The sequence below is a fragment of the Aquarana catesbeiana genome, linkage group LG11 (assembly GCF_042186555.1).
Source record: "Aquarana catesbeiana isolate 2022-GZ linkage group LG11, ASM4218655v1, whole genome shotgun sequence".
NCBI classification, from domain to species: domain Eukaryota; kingdom Metazoa; phylum Chordata; class Amphibia; order Anura; family Ranidae; genus Aquarana; species Aquarana catesbeiana.
The window spans coordinates 42234409-42253451 of NC_133334.1; the positions used below are offsets into that span (position 1 = coordinate 42234409).

At 44.1% G+C, this 19043-nt stretch overlaps 1 protein-coding gene across 1 annotated transcript in view; it reads left to right on the forward strand.

The window, feature by feature from the left end:
* Positions 1-18831, forward strand: part of LOC141111972 (guanylyl cyclase-activating protein 2-like) — a 29413-nt gene extending 10582 nt beyond the window's left edge. Inside the window, exons 3-4 of the mRNA XM_073604219.1 lie at positions 8355-8463; positions 16139-18831. Coding sequence (XP_073460320.1) covers positions 8355-8463; positions 16139-16266 — 237 coding nt within the window. The 3' untranslated portion in view covers positions 16267-18831. The remainder of the gene's footprint in view (positions 1-8354; positions 8464-16138) is intronic.
* The last annotated feature ends 212 nt before the right edge of the window (positions 18832-19043 follow it).

Below are 19043 nucleotides of genomic sequence, written 5' to 3' on the forward strand. Positions count from 1 at the left end.
ATGCAACCTCATCAGTGCCCATCAAATGCAGCCTCACTGTGCCCATCAATGCAGTCTCGCCGTGCCCATCAATGCAGCCTCGCCGTGCTCATCAATGCAGCCTTGCGGTGCCCATCAATACAGCCTCGCATTCTCACTATGCCCATCATTACAGCCTCACTGTACCCATCATTGCAGCCTCACTGTGCCCATCATTGTAGCTTCATGGTGCCCATTAATGCAGCCTCTCTGTGCCCATCATTGCAGCCTCTCTGTGCCCATCATTGCAGCCTCACTGTGCCCATCAATCCAGCCTCCCTGGGCCCACCAATGCATCCTCACTGTGCTCACCAATGCAGCCTCGCTGTGCCCGCCAATGCAGCTTCGCTGTGCCCACAAATGCAGCTTCTCTGTGCCCATGAATGCAGCCTCACTTTGCCCACCAATTGCAGCCTCTGTGTGCCCACCACTGCAGCCTCTGTGCCCACCAATTGCAGCCTCTGTGTCCACCAATTGCAGCCTCTGTGCCTACTAATTGCAGCCTCTAGGATGATCTCCTCCCTGCAAGACCAATTTGACCAAGCCAACACAACAATCGAAGATCTGGAGAATAGATCCAGATGCTACAATTTTAGGCTGCGCGGATTGCCGGAATCGATCACTGATCTGGAAGATGCAGTACACACCCTGATGCAGGACCTGATCCCAGGAATTTCCCCTCATCATCTGGAGCTCGACAGGGGGCATTGAGCCTTAATTGCCCTGAGAACGGATGGCCTTCCCAGGGATGTGTTAATAAAACCACACTTTTACAGGATTCCAAGAAGTCCAAATATTTGCGAACATCTCTCAACAGACCATCCAGAAGAGATGTGCACTGAAGCCCCTATTGTCGCACCTAATCAATCGCCACATAAAATATCGATGGTCTTTTCCCTTCCGTCTCTCCTTTGCCTACAAGGGTAAGACACATTCATTTGCCGATTTCCGAGATGGGGAGGAAATCCTGCTAGACCTCGGACTGATCACTAGGGAACCTCTATCCCCCTCTCCCCGGCAAGCAAGGGAACGACCGATTTCACCCATATGGTCCCAACAAGGCCGCTCCTCATCCAAGTGGTCCGACCCAGCCATGGGAGCACACAGATGAAGCTGAACTGAATCCCGATCTTCTGATCCAGAGTTGCGGCATTGACTGCCGATACCCAGACCTGACAGATGTTGGACACTCTGTTCCTCCTTGACTTTTTCCCCCCTTTTTTTTGTTGTTTTTCTCATCCTCGTTCCATGCACATGCTTATGGTTTGCATTGTTTTGAAACTGAGCAGTGGACACCTTAATCCAGTTCTGGGACAGGGTGATACCCTTTTTTTTTTTCCCTCTTCCCCATCTTGGTCCTAAGCTGAAAAAGAAAATCGCTTTGGCCAGATACCGTTTTTCTACTTTATTCACTAAACGTGCCTGGTTACATCTACTGTATGTTGAGGTTTTGTTTCCCGGATACATCTTTCCCTCACAGTAATAGAAGTGGAGAGAAACTGGGGAGGAAACGCATGCCACTTCTTGGTGAGCTTGTCCGGCCTCGCTTAGAGGGCGACAAACTCATGATACATTATGGGAACATTGAATTCCCAAAGGTCACTGACCTACATTACATTACGAGACGTTACATTGTTTATATGTATTGGAAGTTTTTTTGACGCGCTGATAACCAGTGTGGCGGTACATTGTTCTAACTTACTACTCTTTCCTTTCTTTTCTTTTGCTTTCTATCTAAGTGCACTCCAAGCTCCGAACCCGGTGGTCCCACCTCAGAGCAACAGGATCTCAGATGAGACGATGGAAAGCCACAATAGGCAAATGCAGTCTATCGAACCACCATGTTGAGTACCCAATCACCCAAGCTCACTCTTGTCTCCCATAATGTGCAGGGCATAAACTCACCAACCAAAAGGGTTAAGGCCTTCCACCAATATCATACCTGGGGTGCAGATGTAGTGCTCTTACAGGAAACCCACTTTTCTCAGACTTCGGCACCCATATACTTCAATGCCAGATACCCCACGGGTTACTTTTCCAGTGGCCCAGAGAAAAAAGGAGGAGTCGCGATTTGCATTGCTAAACGCGCACCCTTCATCCCTAAGATGGTCATAAAAGATAAAGAAGGGAGTAGTTGGAAGAATCAATGAACAGGTCATAACCTTAGTTTCCTATTATGCCCTTAACGGGGGACATGTACAGTTCTTTGAAACCATGCTAGCGACACTAATCCCACATGCAAAGGGTCAGACCATAATAGGCGGAGACAGTAATGTACAAACCAGTTTTGAAACACATTCCTAAGCAGGGCTGTAAACTGGCTAGGCTGTTACATTCTTACAACCTAATAGATGTCTGGAGAGATCTCTACCTGACCACCACAGATTATACAAACTATTCTCACGTACATAAAACCTACTCCCGAATTGATCATGTTTTCACCTTATCACACTTGCTCCCATCAATCAAATCAGCCAAAATATTGGCCACGGCGTGGTCTGATCATTCCCCGGTGCAAATCTGCTTATCAGACTTGGGGACAAAACCGAAACCAACGACATGGCGCCTTAACGCCTCCCTACTTAACGACCCTATTATATCCGCCAAAATTGAAAAGGCCATACTTTGCCGAAAATCGAGCCACTGATACGAATCCGAGCATCAACTGGGCAGCGCACAAAGCCAGGATTCACGGCCAGTTAATCCAACTAGCCTCTAGGACCAAACGCATACATGCCCAAACAATACGATAACAGGAGACTGATCTAAAGGCCCTTATACGAGAGCAGAAGAAAAACTGAGACACAAAATCGACGCAGCACGCACGGCTTTAAATCTTAGTCTCACTACTAAAGCTGAGAAAAAACTCCGCTGGTCCAGACACCGATTCTACACCTTGAGAGACAAGCCAAACACCCTATTCGCTAGGAAACTCACACCTCGCCCATATAATCCAGCCCTACCAAAATTGTGCTTGAGAGACGGTAAATTGACCCAGAATTCACAACTAGTGGTACAGGAATTCTGCACCTTCTACTCTAAATGATATGCCTCCCCAAACGCATTCCCCGTAACTCTAGCTGATAAGTACTTTAGGGACATATCTTTACCAAAGGTAGCAAACGATCATATTGAGCTGATGGAGGGAGACTTTACAGAGGGCGAAATCAAAGTGGCTATCAAGAGTCTACACCTCTTAAAGGCACCCGGACCTGATGGATTCTCGGGTCATTATTACAGGAAGTTCTCGGAGTTGTTGGTGCCCCACCTATGCTCCTTTTTTAATGATCTGAAGAAAGGCTTGGCTTTACCCACATATGAAAATGCAGCCTTTATTCATGTCACCCCTAAACCTGGGAGGGACCATGGGGACTGTGCCAACTATCACCCAATTTCATTAATTAACATAGATCTTAAATTGATGACCAAAGTTTTGGCAAAACGAATGAATACCTTCCTATCCAGTTACATCCATCATGACCAGGTGGGGTTTGTGCCCAATCGCCAAGCGCCTGATCAGACCCGACGATTAATAGATGTCATATCAGCGGTTCAGTCCAATTGGAACAATTGTGTACCCAGGAAGAGCATGCTGTCATCATTAGACCTTTGTAAGGCCTTTGACTCCCTGTCATGGGACTACCTATTTTATGCATTAAAAGGCTACGGGTTTGGCCCAAAATTTTTGGGGGTGTTGCAGACTCTTTATACTTTAGGGGATACACTTCACCTCAAATAGATATCCATAGAGGAACTCGCCAAGGGTGCCCCCTATTTCCCATTCTATTTTTATGGGCCCTGGAACCCTTGGCTACCAAAATTAGGAATCATCCTGACATAAAGGGCATACATTGTGGTGGGCTGGAGCCCAAGTGTGCGATGTTTGCTGACGATATCCTCATGCTCCTTTCATCCCCGGTCACGTCACTACAAAACCTATACCGACCATTGCGCCACTTCTCCATGATCTCGGGTCTTTCCATCAACCATTCGAAATCGATTGCCCTCAACCTCTCACTGGACATGGACACAGTAGCACTACTACAAATATCCTTCCCATTTAATTGGCAGACAAAAGCCCTCCCATATTTAGGAATCTTCCTAACCCCCACTCTAGATAAGCTGTATCAGTTAAACTATCCCCCTTTATGCAACAAGATGGTGGCTGATCTCCAACGATGGGTTAATAATCCTCCGTCGTGGTTCGGTAGACTGCATGTGATTAAGATGAATGTCTTGCCAAGGTTACTGTACCTATTCAGAACACTGCCTATCTCAATTCGTATGCCAGACTTACACAGATTCCAAAACAAGGTTTTGAAATTTATATGGGGAAATAAGAGATCTTGGGTGAATAAGCGCACCCTATATACGCCTAAGATGAGGGGTGGCTTGGGAGTCCCGGACTTAGCCAGATATTTTTATGCAGCGCATTTGGCACAGTTAATTCGCTTCCACTCCTCAACACCCCCGCCCATCTGGATGAAAATTGAATCTACTTTACATCCCACTAAACCAATCAGTCACTTGATGTGGCTGAAACCAAAAGACAGACCAGTCACGATGTGTCCTACATTATCATTTTTATTAAACCAAAGGGATAAACTGACGAAATCCCATAATTTCAAATCCCCACATACTCCCATGACCCCCCTAGTGGGCAATCCAGATTTCACCCCAGGTCTCAATTTCCAGTCCCTTGCTTGGTGGACAAACAAGGGTTTGACACGCATAGCTGATCTCTGTGATCATAGGGGGATTCTAACACAAAGATCCCTTCAAGAGAAATACCTCCTCCCAAATTCAGAAATTTTTCATTATGTGCAAATAGTGCACTTTCTGCACACCTTGCAACATGCAGTCGATATAACCACATCCACCTCCATGGAGTACTTATGTAGATCATTTGGTAAGCACACTGGCTTCATCTCCAAAATCTATAGTATATTGACCTCTACCCCAGAAAAATTGTTTTACATGAAGAAGTGGGAACAAGATATAGGTGAGCCACTCACTCTTGCCGAATGGTCCACAACGTCACAGTGTGCGTCAAAATCATACATAAATACCTCATTAATCAAAGCAAATTACAAGGTTTTGCTTAGATGGTACATGGTACCGACAAGAATAGCCTTGTTCCTTCCAGGGGCCTCGCCCTCCTGCTTTCGAAGGTGCGGATTGGAAGGAACGATGAGCCATATATGGTGGTCCAGTCCCAAGGTCAAACGTTTTTGGATCCGTCTTTACAATTTTATCTTCTCACTTAAACAGGTGAATTTAATTAAATCACTGCAACAAGCTCTTCTAGGTCACCCGGTAGAGGGCACACATAAACAGGCAGGGAAACTTGTAGCCTTTATATTCACAGCAGCCAGAATAGCAATTGCCAGATCATGGAAGACACCAATGATCCCATTCGATCTGGTAAAAAATAAGTTGACATGGATCATGGTAAATGAATGCCTCTTGGCGATCTTACAGGACAAACGGACCCTATTTGACAAGATATGGGTACCCTGGGTAAAATACTTGTCTGACCCCCTGTGAGACATCAGGGAGTAATCAAATCAATCTTAGGGATTGCACTCCCCTCTGAAATTCCTTTCTTATTACTTTTACTCCTTTCCTTTGGTCTGTGGTTCCCCCCCTCCCACCTCCCCGGGGGGGGCCGGGAAATGTTCATAATTAACTTCTAGACTACAGAAATATTGACTGGCTGTGTTAATGTTTTGTTTTTTTCGGAATTGTAATAATACGATACCAGATGTGCAGGCCGGAAGAAAATAATTTACTTTTCTGCAAAGAACACGTTGTATAATTATACTAAGCTATGGCAAACAGTTTACTCCAAAATGTCTAAAATGTTTTGCAACTTTCAATAAAAATAATTGAAACAAAAAACACAGCTGTGAAATGCATAAATAGTGTAATAGATACTCATTGGATTGTGGTTGTATGACAAATGGCACAACTTGTGACAGATTAAATGTGATTGAATCTGTTGAATGACAGAATACATTTACTGAAAAATGTCTTATTTACTTTCACTTTCCTTATCACCGCAATGGTGGTATTTCTATATGAATTTGTGGTAAACATAGAGATTGTTAAAAACAAAGTGTTCCAAAAAGGAACTTGTTGCACGCATATGAACTTTAATGGCAGTGCCTGACCTCACAAATGCGCTTCTGGAAGAATGGTCAAACATTCCCATAGAATCTTGTGGACAGCCTTCCCAGAAGAGTTGAAGCCGTTATAGCTGCAAAGGGTGGGCCAATTCTATATTGAACCCTACGGACTAAGACTGGGATGCCATTAAAGTTCATGTGTGTTTAAAGGCAGGCGTCCCAATACTTTTGGTAATATAGTGTATATGCAAAACCACTATCCATTCTTTGTAATGGATAATTTCCCTGTAACTCCAGAAATCAAAGAAATCAAAGCCCGTCCACACTGAGCCGGTGTCTTGTCGAATACTGTCCCCCATCGGATAGTGTCCGCCCTGTACTGCGCAGGCGCAGTACGTAGGACAAACGAGACGCCGAAAGTCTCCGAAGTTCAACAGCTGTACACGGCGCCTGCGCACTTATTGTGCCCTGTGTCCAGGTTCATGCCCCACTATCCAAGTGGACATAGAGTTAGAATAAAAAGATGCCGAGCGTAGCGAGGCCGTGCCCAAAGTGTGGCGAGCGAAGCGAGCCCGCGAGGGGCCCTGTTACAAAGCCTTCACTATTAAGTGCCCAAGCGCCGTGTACAGCTGATGGTCAGCTGATCAACTTCGGACACTTTTGGCGTCTCCTTGTCCTCCGTACTGCGCAAGCGCTGCGCCTGCGCAGTACGGGGCAGACACTATCCGATAGGAGGACACTTCTTGTCAGAACACCAGAAAAAGTTACAAATTAAAGTTAGAGAAAAGTCAGAATCTATTATCTCTAAACTTGCTCTGGGTCAATGATTAAGAAAGCATTGAAACTGTTGAATCAACAACACAGCCAGGGAACTTAGAAAATCAGGAGTTTTTAAATTCATTTGGCAAATTTTGTGAAAGATATCCCCCCCCCCCCCCAAAAAAAAAAAAAATCAGCCTCTCTTAACTTTTTTAGTCCAGAGCAGTGTTTCTCAACCTTTTTTTCAGTCAAGGCACCCTTTAAAATTATGGACAGTCTCAAGGTACCCCATTCTATTCTAATAGTTTTACATAATGCATAGGATGCATTAAGGTGAAAAAACACGAGGGTTTACAACCCCTTAAGGACATGAATTACTGGAACCATGTCCTGTGGTCTGATGAGGCCAAGATAAACTTATTTTGTTCAGATAGTGTCAAGTGTGAGCAGCAACCAGGTGAGGAGTACAAAGACAAGTGTGTCTTGCCTGCAGTTAAGCATGGTGGTGGGAGTGTCATGGCCCTCCCTTCGGAGACTGGGCCACAGGGCAGTATTCCAAAATGATAGCGACCCCAAACACACCTCCAAGACGACCACTGCCTTGCTAACGAGGCTGAGGGTAAAGGTGATGGACTGGCCAAGCAAGTCTCCAGACCTAAACCCTATTGAACATCTGTGGGGCATCCTCAAACAGAAGGTGGAGGAGCGCAAGGTCTCTAACATCCACCAGCTCCGTGATGTCATCATGGAGGAGTGGAAGAGGACTCCAGTGGCAACCTGTGAAGCTCTGGTGAACTCCATGCCCAAGAGGGTTAAGGCAGTGCTGGAAAATAATGGTGGCCACACAAAATATTCACACTTTGGGCCCAATTGGGACATTTTCACTTAGGGGTGTACTCACTTTTGTTGCCAGTGGTTTAGACATTAATAGCTGTATGTTGAGTTATTTTGAGGGGACAGCAAATTTACACTGTTATACAACTTGTACACTCACTACTTTACATTGGAGCAAAGTGTCATTTCTTCAGTGTTGTCACATGAAAAGATATAATAAAATATTTACAAAAATGTGAGGGGTGTACTCACTTTTGTGAGATACTGTATAAATATAATATATATATATTTAATATATGAAAATTCCTCTCAGCGTTCTTCAATCTTCCTTTTGCGTCTCGAAGACAGGAATGGAATTTCCCCAACAGGACATAAACAGCAAAATGTAATAGGACAAGGTTTTTAATCCTTGACTACTTTATCTGAAGTAAAAAATAGTTTTCACTACAAATACAATTTAATTTTGTTTAGTATTCTAAACGGAAGTGAACGAGGAACTCTTCTATGCATTTTTTTTTTTTGGGGGGGGGGGGTAATATACTGTAATAGGCCTAAAAAAGTTTTTGTGCTGCAAGCCAGAGTTATAAATAGGAATTGCATAAACTTTGTTTTCAGTCAATTTACAGCGTTAAGAAAGATTGGAAGAGAGCCCAGGACACACAACTACTGAGCCCGGATGATATTTGTGAGAGAATCTTTCGACTGGTGGATGAAAATGGTGATGGTAAGAGAGAGCTAAAGTTCAACTTTTACACATTCTCTTGAAAAGCAATATTTGTGTGCATTCTGTGCTTTATCATATTTAATTACCCCCTCCACCAGGGGCGGACTGATAACTCATGGGGCCCCCGGGAAATAGGAGATTATGGGGCCACACAGTATACACACACACAGTATACAATCATACAGCATACACAGACAGATGTAAAAAAACACAGATTTATACATACTGTCCCTGGTTTTACCGAGGCTGACAACCCTGATGGGGCCCCCTAGTGGCCCAGGGCCCTCGGGCAGTGCCCGAATGGTCAGTCCGCCCCTGCCCTCCACACATTTCCATGCTTTGTGTCCATTCCTTTAATAAAAATATAAGAAAATGTTAAGATATTGCACACAAGCCCCTGTATAGGAGACATCAGGAAACCTGTATAGTTAATTGCAACTGAACATTTTGTTATTGGGTTTAGAAACTCTAATGCCCCGTACACACGATTGGACTTTCCGACAACAAAACCGTGGAATTTTGTTCCAAGGTTGTTGGCTCCAGCTTGTCTTGCATACACACGGTCACACCGTTGGCCAACAATCAATTCCGAACGTAGTGGCGTACAAGACGTACGGCGAGCCGATAAAAAGGAAGTTCAATAGTCATGCGCCACCCTTTGGGCTCCTTCTGCTAATGCTGTGTTTGGTGAGCATTGATTCCGAGCATGCGTGTTTGTACTTTTGTCCGACGGACTTGTGTACACGCGATCGGAAAGTCCAACAACACACATTTGTTGGCGGAAAATTTGAGAACATGCTAGCCAACATTTGTTGGCGGAAAGTCGGACAACAAATGTCCGATGGAGCATACACACGGTCTGACTTTCCGCCAACAAGCTCACATCCAACATTTGTTGTCAGAAAATCCGATCGTGTGTATGCGGCATTAGCCTCGCTCCCAAACGTATCCCTAAATATTAACTTAAACACTAAAGCCCTGGTGCCCAACCTGTGGCCCAGGGGCCACATATGACCTTTGCAACTTGTTGTGCAACCCATGGGATTTTTGGTGCTCACCCAAGCCAGTAAAGGAATATATTCCATAAAGAGGAACTGCAGTCTGCTCACATAATTTGTAATAAAAATATCTTTGCCATTCTGAAGCTTCCCTCCAACCACTTTGCATATTATTTTATATATGCTGTAATTCTGTACTTGCCAAATATTCTGCAGAAATCTCCCTCCACTGAGTATGGCTGCAATCATTTTAACTGTGGGCAGCTGAAGCTGCTGCCTGTTCACTTCCTGGATTTACACAGACACACAAAGGCACACCTCCAGCTCTGCAGCTCCCATTGGCCCTCTTATGACTAATCCCCCCCCCCTCCTGGCAAACTCTCACAAATGTGAGAGAGCTGTGCATGATGTCATAAGCCTAGGCTTTTTACCAGACAAGAAACAGGGAGTGGGCTGTATAAGATATTTACTGGCAGAAAAAAAAATGTTTTACTATCCAAAGTTAAAACAACAACAAGGGCAGAAGATTTATTAGATGGAAAGATGAAAAACGACTGAAGTTCTGCTTTAAAATGGCTTCTAGTAGTTAAATGGTCTGTTTTACTTCTTTCACATTATTCTACGCCGTGTTGTCCATCCTCAAGTACTCTCTGTTTTTTTACTCAGATTTTTTATAATGGATAGTGCTGAAAAAATATCAGTGGTAGTAAGGGGGCTGTAGGGAGCACACATGTGGAAGAATTGATATGTAAAAGTAGTGATCTCTATCCATCTCATGTATTATGTCTCCAGTCTATGACTGTCTACTGAAACATTTACCCAGTCTACATCAACTTCTAAAGCATGTGTAAAGTCTTGTAGCATGTCCACAATCTTTACCATTTCTTGTAGCATGCCTGTAGTCTTTGACCATCTCCTGTAGCATGTCAGTAGTCTCCGACCATCTCCTGTAGCATGTCCACCATCACTTATAGCATACCTGTAGTCTCTGGCCATCTCCAGTAGCATGTCCACCATCACTTATTGCATGCCTGTAGTCTCTGGCCATCTCCTGTAGCATGTCTGTAGTCTCTGACCATCTCCTGTAGCATGTCCACCATCACTTGTAGCATGCCTGTAATCTATGGCCATCTCATGTAGCATGTCAGTAGTCTCTGGCCATCTCCTGTAGCATGTCAGTTTTCTCTGGCCATCTCCTGTAGCATGTCAATAGTCTCTGACCATCTCCTGCAGCATGTCCACTATCTCTTGTAGCATGCCTGTAGTCTCTGACTATCTCCTGTAGCATGTCCACAGTCACTGACAATGTCTTGTAGCATGTCCACCATCTCTTGCAGAATGCTTGTAGTCTCTGACCATCTCCTGTACCATTTTATCAGTCTCTGACCATCTCTTGTAGCATATTCACAGTTTCTCCCCATCTCTTCTAGCATGCCTGTAGTCTCTGACAATCTCCTGTAGCATGTCTGCAGTCTCTCACAGCTTGCTGGAACCTTACTTTCACTCACCGTTATGTGCGGCCTTTGGGTGATCTTGGTGTTTACTCAAGCCAGTAAAGAAAAATATTCTTCAGAATGGCTTCTAGTAGCTAAATGGTTTGGTTTATTATAGAAGAGTGCACTAACAGTAATAGTTTTAAAAGTGGTACCTTCGTCCCAAAAGTATAAAGTGCAATTTGAGAGGGGTAGGCTATAATGGACTTTAATGGTACCGTATCCCAACTGACAATAGACAGTCGTAGATAATATATTGAAAAAAGTTTATTACAAAAGTATACATATATAACATTTGACCTTTACATATTAAAACCAATAGTGATCATCAAGCAAGTATTAGTTTCACTTCTACAGTCGCACTACAATGTGACAACTATAATATGGATACCATCTGTATGTTGGTTGCTCTACATGTTTTGCAGACCACATTAGTCGCTTCTTCAGGAGCTTTATTATACAGTTAGATAATGATTAAAAGCTGATTATTACATAGCAATGAGGTAAAGAGAATATATATTAGTCACAAAACAAAAAAAAAACATTATTTTTACCATAATGGCATATTATACTAGTGTAAATAAAGCATCTGCTGTGAGTATCTTCATGATCAACTGTCTTACCAAGAGTGTCAGGTTGCCAGGGACCCAAGAAAGGATGACCCACCCCGGAGGGCACAGGAGCTCCTTAGAGGGCACAGGGTACAAAGATATTGGTCTATTAGGAAATACATAGAAACACTCAGTCAGGGTGGTAAATGTAAAAATGAGAAAGTTGATCTAAAGTCATAGATTTTTTTTTCGTACCGAAGGGGCTAGGTTTGGTTTATTACTTTTACAACTAAGTGTTTTTTCCTTTGATCTTTTATAATGGATCTTGCTGAGAAAAATATCAAATGCGGTAGTACGTGGGCTGTAGAGACCACAAATGTGGAAGCAATGATATGTACAGTAATAGTGATCTTTAGCGGTCTCATTTAATGTGTCTCCAGTTTATGACTGTCTCCTGAAGCATATTTCCAATCTTTAACCATCTCTTGTAGCATGGCTGTAGTCTCTGACCATCTCCTGTAGCATGTCCACAGTCTCTGACCAACTCCTGTAGTATGTCCACAGTCTGTGACCATCTCCTGTAGTATGTCTGTAATCTGTGACCATCTCCTGTAGCATGTCTGTAGTCTCTGACCATCTCCTGTTGTATGTCCACAGTATATGACCATCTCATGTAGCATGGCTGTAGTCTTTGACCCTCTCCTATAGCATGTCTGTAGTCTCTAACCAACTCCTGTAGCATGTCTGTAGTCTCTGACTATCTCCTGTACTATGTCCACAGTATATGACCATCTCATGTAGAATGGCTATAGTCTCTGACCCCCTTCTGTAGCATGTCTCCAGTCTCTGACCCTCTCCAATAGCATGCCTGTAATCTCTGACCATATTCTGTAGCAATTTTACAGTCTGACTATCTCCTGTAGCATGTCCACAGTCTCTGACCATCTCTTATAAAATGCCTGTAGCCTCTCACAGCTTTCTGTAACATTATATTGACTAAATATTATGTGTGGCCCTTTGGTAATGTCATTGACAGCATTTAAGGCTCACTATATCAAGTTTATCACCACTGCCAACTGATAAGAATGTAATACAAGCAGAGAGCACAGGAAGCTATTAGCTGACAAGAGTTCTGACTAGGGTTGCCACCTTTTCTTCAAGCAAAACTTGAACACTAAGGCCCCGTTCACACGGGTTTTCTGATCAGGTCTGCCTGTCAGTTTTTCAGGCGGACCTGATCGGAGCCTCCATTCATCTCTATGGAACGGCGGATGTCAGCGGTGACATGTTCACTGACACCCGCCGCTTTGCGATCCGATTCTGTCAGTAAAATAAACACCCTATTTTCTATCCGTCTGGCGGATCGGATGAAAATGGAGAACGGGGCTCTGATGGGTCCATCTCTGCACAGTGAGCGGAGACGGACCTGTCATCTGCTTGCTCAGCGGAGATCAGCAGATCGATCCCCCAGCTGAGCAAAGCGGAGTCCGCCGGGAGGATCGTGATGTGAAAGAGCCCACTAGCCTATGGCACTGCGCTTGCTTAACTTCACCCATTCAACTGAATGGGGCTGTGCAGTAACTGTGTGCAATGCACATGGCTACAGGACAGTGGCATGGGATTTTAGGGGTTAAAAACAGGTGGTGAGGAGAAAACATAACGCTTCTTCACTACCTGTCAAATACTCTTAAAAATTATCCACTGTGGATTACTCTTCAGAGTGCTCTGTGACTTCATTTACACTTGTTGTTGGGGACAGTAAAAAATAGAGGTTGAGCTGTGTTTTTACTGCTACCCAACTGTTCCTCTTAAGCTGCAAAGGCAGCAGGGGGGGGGCATGTACACACGCAATAGCTGAAAATCTTTGCATTACAGTGTGGCAAAAATTGTCTGCACTGTTGGGTACAGCGAGCAGTAATGCCTGCTGAATGTGGCCCATCCAAGTGAAGGGGGGTTTCCTGCATCCGTGTGCAATGCATTCAGTAGCAGGGTGCTGCTGTGGGGTTTAAACAGGTGGTGAGGAGGCGATATAACACCTCCTCACTGCCTGTCAAATTCCCTCTGAAGAGCAATCCAAACTTGGATTGCTTTTCAGAGGGCACCACATGTGTAAAGGAGCCCTGAGCCTAGGTTCACACATATGTGATGTGGGAACCAGCGCGATTCCAGCGCCGGTTCCTGCATTGCATCTCTCCCGCAGGCAGTTCACACTGCCATCTGCAGGTGTCATTACATTGTTAATGACACCCTCATATCGGTTCACAGATCGCAGTGTGAACTGTGAACTCGCACAGGAATCAGATCGCATAGGTGAGAACACCCATGCGATCTGATTCCAGTGAGGGGGAAAAAAAAAGTCCCTGCACAATATTCCTGCAAATCTAATGCAAGTTCAGCCATACAACTGTATACAACTGTATGGCTGAACTTGCATTGCACAGACATCGAATGCGATCGGCACAGCAATGCAGGTGCGAATCACATGCGATGTCTGTGTTGGCACAAGTGTGAACCCAGGCTAAGGCTGTTCAGCCATGCCGGTATATTCTGTGGAATAACCTCCTGTCTGCAGCCATTCCAAAATACTTCTGCTCAGCTGGAGGCCAGGAGAAGGAACACTATTTCCCGTAATTGCCGGGAACTGCAGCACAAGGATTACTCCGCCGGGGCTATTTGCTGATTTTCGGGCTCAGGCGGAGTAAATCTTGTGCTGCGATTCCCAGCAATTACACTGTCCGGTGGATCTGTATAGAAGTGGATGTGGGGACTCAGGTTAGATTGTAGGAACTGCTGAATAAAGATAAGAACTTACTCCTGATAACATTAACTAGTCGTGTTCCTCCACCAGCTGAGCAGATGGAGCACAGAAACCACAGTGCAGTCTGGATCATGTGTCCGGGTACCAGGCAGAAGGAGACCTGGACACACCATTCAAAACCCGTACTGTCCGGGTGAATCCTGTACAGGTGGCACCCTAGTTCTGACAGGATCAACATGTATTTTTTAACTTATCAGCAGATATATCAAAACACTTTCAATAGTTTATTTAAAGTGTTACTAAACCCACAACAGTAAAATCAGTCTGTATATACAGTAAAGCATGCTTGTTATACTCACTGTGGAACGTAAGGGGTTAATCCTGCACATTGTGTAATAAGGCTGTTTAATCCTGTCTTCTCTGATCCTCCCCTTCTTCCATAGTCCCCAATCCATCCTGAAATTATAGAGCCTTGGAGCACTCTACAGGTGCTCAGTTTGGTGTGTATTGCTAGAGAGTTTTTTTTTCTTGGGCGAGTGCATGTGATCAGCTCAGGGCCAATCAACACTGTCCAGACAGAGGGTCAGGGGTCCTGCAGCCACATAGGACAGAGTAGAATGAAAACTCCTCCTACAAGCTTTAACCAGACACTGACAGAAGTCACAAGACTGCTATATACAGCTGATGAGAAAAGGTATTTAGCAGTTTCAATTTACTAAAATAATTGTATTCCCATGTTCTGTGTACTGTGGGAGACCAGATATAGTGAATGCAGGGTCCGGGGTTTAGTAACACTTTAATAGCTTCAGCCTTGGAAGATTTGTCTGCTGAATAACCAGAGCATTTTTTGCGATTTGGCACTGCATCGCTTTAACTGACAAGTGCGGCGGTGCACCCAAACAAAATTGATGTCCTTTTTTCCCCACAAATAGAGCTTTCTTTTGGCCGATATGTATTCTTCCATATATTTTTGGTAATTAAAATCGCAATAAGCGTATATTGATTGGTTTGCGCAAAAGTTATAGCGTCTACAAAATAGGGGATAGATTTATAGCATTTTTATTATTAATTTTTTTTTGTTACTAGTAATGGCGACGATCTGCGATTTTTATCAGGACTGCAACATTATGGCGGACACATCGGACACTTTTGACACATTTTTGGGACCATTGGCATTTATACAGCGATCAGTGCTATAAAAATGCACTGATTACTGTAATAATGTCACTGGCAGGGAAGGGGTTAAACACTAGGGGGCGATCAAGGGGGTTAACTGTGTTCCCTCTCTCTGTTCTAACTGAAGGGTGGATGGGACTGTCTAGGGGAGATGACAGGTCGTTGTTCATACTTTCTATGAACAGACGATCTGTCTTTTCTCCCCTCAGAGAACAGGAAACTGTGTGTTTACACACACAGATCCCGGTTCTCGGTGTGTCACGAGCGATCGCACTCGCATCGGCTCAGGGGGCGAGCAGCCCCTAGTGGCCACAGGGCGAAGCGATGTTACATAACGTCGTTTCGCCCAGCCGTGCCATTCTGCCGGCTGGTCGGCAAGTGGCAGACCAAAATGAAACAAATAAGAGACGTTCATTGTCTGGGTTTACATATACAGAAGTTGAAATTTCTGCAATCATGATAACAAATGTTATGACAGCAATTAAACTCTGCTATCACTGACAATACTATTGTGTCAACCAATACCAAATATTCATAAAAATACACAGTATTCTGCAATATGGCAAAGGTAGTGGTGCCTCCATGTAGTACCCAACATGGTCAGAGCCCAAAAAACTGTGAAAAAACATCCATATCTAAATCAAATGATCTGCAAAAGTAACACTTTTTTTTTTTTTTTTTAATCTTCCTCTTTTTCAGGCCAGCTCACGCTACACGAGTTTGTGGAAGGAGCTAAAAAGGACAGATGGGTTTCAAGGATGTTACAACTGGATACTAATCCCTGTACCTGGTTTATGGAGCAAAGGAGGAAAAGTGCATTGTTTTAGAGAGAAGACATCGGACCTATTCTGAAATGCATAATGGTGGCCGCTCACGTTACAATCTGATAGTACAATCTCCCTTAGGCTTGTTTCACACGGGCTTCAGCATGTATAGGAGCAGTGTCAACAGCAAGCTTTGACAAAGTTTTTGAAGAGCTTTCAGCAAGTTCTGTTGAAGCTTTTAAAGTGCCATTCAGCTTCCAGTTTGTAATTGTTGAACACAGATCCTAATTGGAGTGCTGATTGCCACTTTAAGAAAGCTGCTAGCAGCCTTCAGCGGGCTTTCTTCAAGCTCCAAGAAGTTCTGAAGCCTGCTAGCAACTTGCTTAAAGTGGCGATCAGCACTGCTATTAGAATCTGTGTTCAGCATTTACAAACCGGAGCTGAATTAGTACTTCAACCGCTTGCCGACCAGGCGCCGCAGTTTTACTGCGGCAGGTTGGCTTGGCTGGGCAAATCGGCATTACCTTACGTCGCTTTTCCTTTTGGCCACTAGGGGCGCCACCTTTTCTTCAAGCCAAACCCGAACACTTTAGCGGCGCACAGAATTTTTATTTTTAAGGCGGAACACTGTGGACTCTGGTGTAAAGGGGAACTCTGATGTAAAGGAATTAATGCTCACCAAACCTCCAACTTACATCAGAGTTCCCAGCATTCCCCCTTAAATTAGGGTCCTTAAAGCCCCCCCATACATCAGAGTCCACAGGGCACCCCTTACCTTAGTGTACTTACTTGCTTGGAGGCAGGAGAGAGAAGGGATGGAGAGGGGTGACTTCAGTTACAGACATTGGATGGTGAGCTTACTCACCTGAGGATGGAGGCTCAGGCATCAACACCTTCCATCCACCATGTATCTGAGCTGAGTTGCTGAGCTTCAAACTTCCAGCCCACACATCCCTTTCCTGAGGCACAGAACACTGGGGATTGGAGTGTGGGTGGGCAGACAGAGGGGTAGGGGTGCGAAGGGGAGCGCTTGGCATTTGTAGTACTTGATTACTTGGGGAGCCACAGCCCATTCTGAATATTGTGTCCGGGTTTCAGATGGTCTGAAACCTGGACACACGATTTAAAACCCAAACTGTCCAGGTGAATCCCGGACAGGTAGCAACCCTACGCCCGCAGCGTGTGTCCCCGGAGACGAGTGCCCGGTGGTTGCGATGACTGCCAGGCTCCCGCAATTGTTCGTTACAGAGCGAGAACCGGGATCTGTGTTCAGATCCAAGTTCTTTCAGGGGAGAGGAGACAGATTGTGTGTTCATACTATGTATGAACACTGATCTCTCTCTCCTCCTAGACAGTCCCACCCCCCCCCCCCACAGTCAGAAACACACATACGGAACACAGTTAACCCCTTGATCGCCCCCTAGTGTTAACCCCTTCCCTGCCAGTGACATTTACACAGTAATCAGTGCATTTTTATAGCACTGATCGCTGTATAATTGTCAATGGTTTCAAAAATGTGTCAAAAAAGTCCCATGTGTCCGCCGCAACTTCACAGTCCCGATAAAAAAAAAAGTCGCAGGTCGCCGCCATTACTAGTAAAAAAAAAAAATAATAATAAAAATGCCATAAATCTATCCCCTATTTTGTAGATGCTATAACGTTTGCGCAAACCAATCAATATACCCTTATTGCAATTTTTTTTTTACCAAAAATATGTAGAAGAATACGTATCGGCCTAAACTGGGGAAAAATTTCGTTTTTTTGATTAAAAATGTGGGATATTTATTATAGCGAAAAGTAAAAGATATTGGGAGTTATTTACGAAAGTGCACTTGAAATTGTACTAAAAGTGCACTTGGAAGTGCAGTCGCTGTAGATCCGAGGGGGACATGCAAGGAAAATAAAACAAAAACGCATTTTAGCTTGCACATGATTGGATGATAAAATCAGCAGAGCTTCCCCTCATTTCAGATCTTCCCCTCAGATTTAGAGCGACTGCACTTCCAAGTGCACTTGTAGTGCAAAGTGGATTTGCCTTTAGTAAATAACCCCCATTGTGTTTTTTTCAAAATTGTTGCTTTTCTTTTGTTTATAGCGCAAAAAATAAAAACCGCAGAGGCGATCAAATACCACCAAAAGAAAGCTCTATTTGTGGGGAAAAAAAGGATGTCAATTTTGTTTGGGTACAACATCGCACGACCGCGCAATTGTCAGTTAAAGCGACAAAGTGCCGTATCGCAAAAAATGGCCTGATCGTTAAGTGGGCAAATCCTTCCAGGCCTTGAGTGGTTAAAGTGGAACTAAACCCTCCTATCCTTTTCAGCGAAGGAAGCAGCCATCTTGGCCTCTGTTTGACCTGGTGGTTAAAAGCTTTAACAAAGCTTGCTGAAAGCTCTGCAAATGCTTTGCTGAAGCCCATGTGAGGATTGACAAATTTTAAAGGCACTTATGCATTTATTAGTAAATTAGAAGGAGATTATACAATCACTTTGTAATATGTGTGCCAAGTAAAAAGCATTTCAGAGTCATTGCAACCCGTCTCATTAAAAATTGAGATGCTAAAAGACCGACTGAGCAATAAATACTACTTAAATGTGATTTCTTCTGTCTAAGTCAGCTCTGCCATGTTTTTTTTTGTGTTTTAATAATGAAGACGCATTGTTTGTATATAGTAAGGCTTGTCACGAACTACAGAATCCCACCCTCCACTGAAAGCGAGAAGCGATGGTGGGACAAAAATCACGTTGTTTAGGAATACTCCTAGGAGGAAGTTACAACTATTTCCAACAGAAAAGCTTCACACATGGAGATTTCAGAACTTTTTAGAAAATTGTTTAATT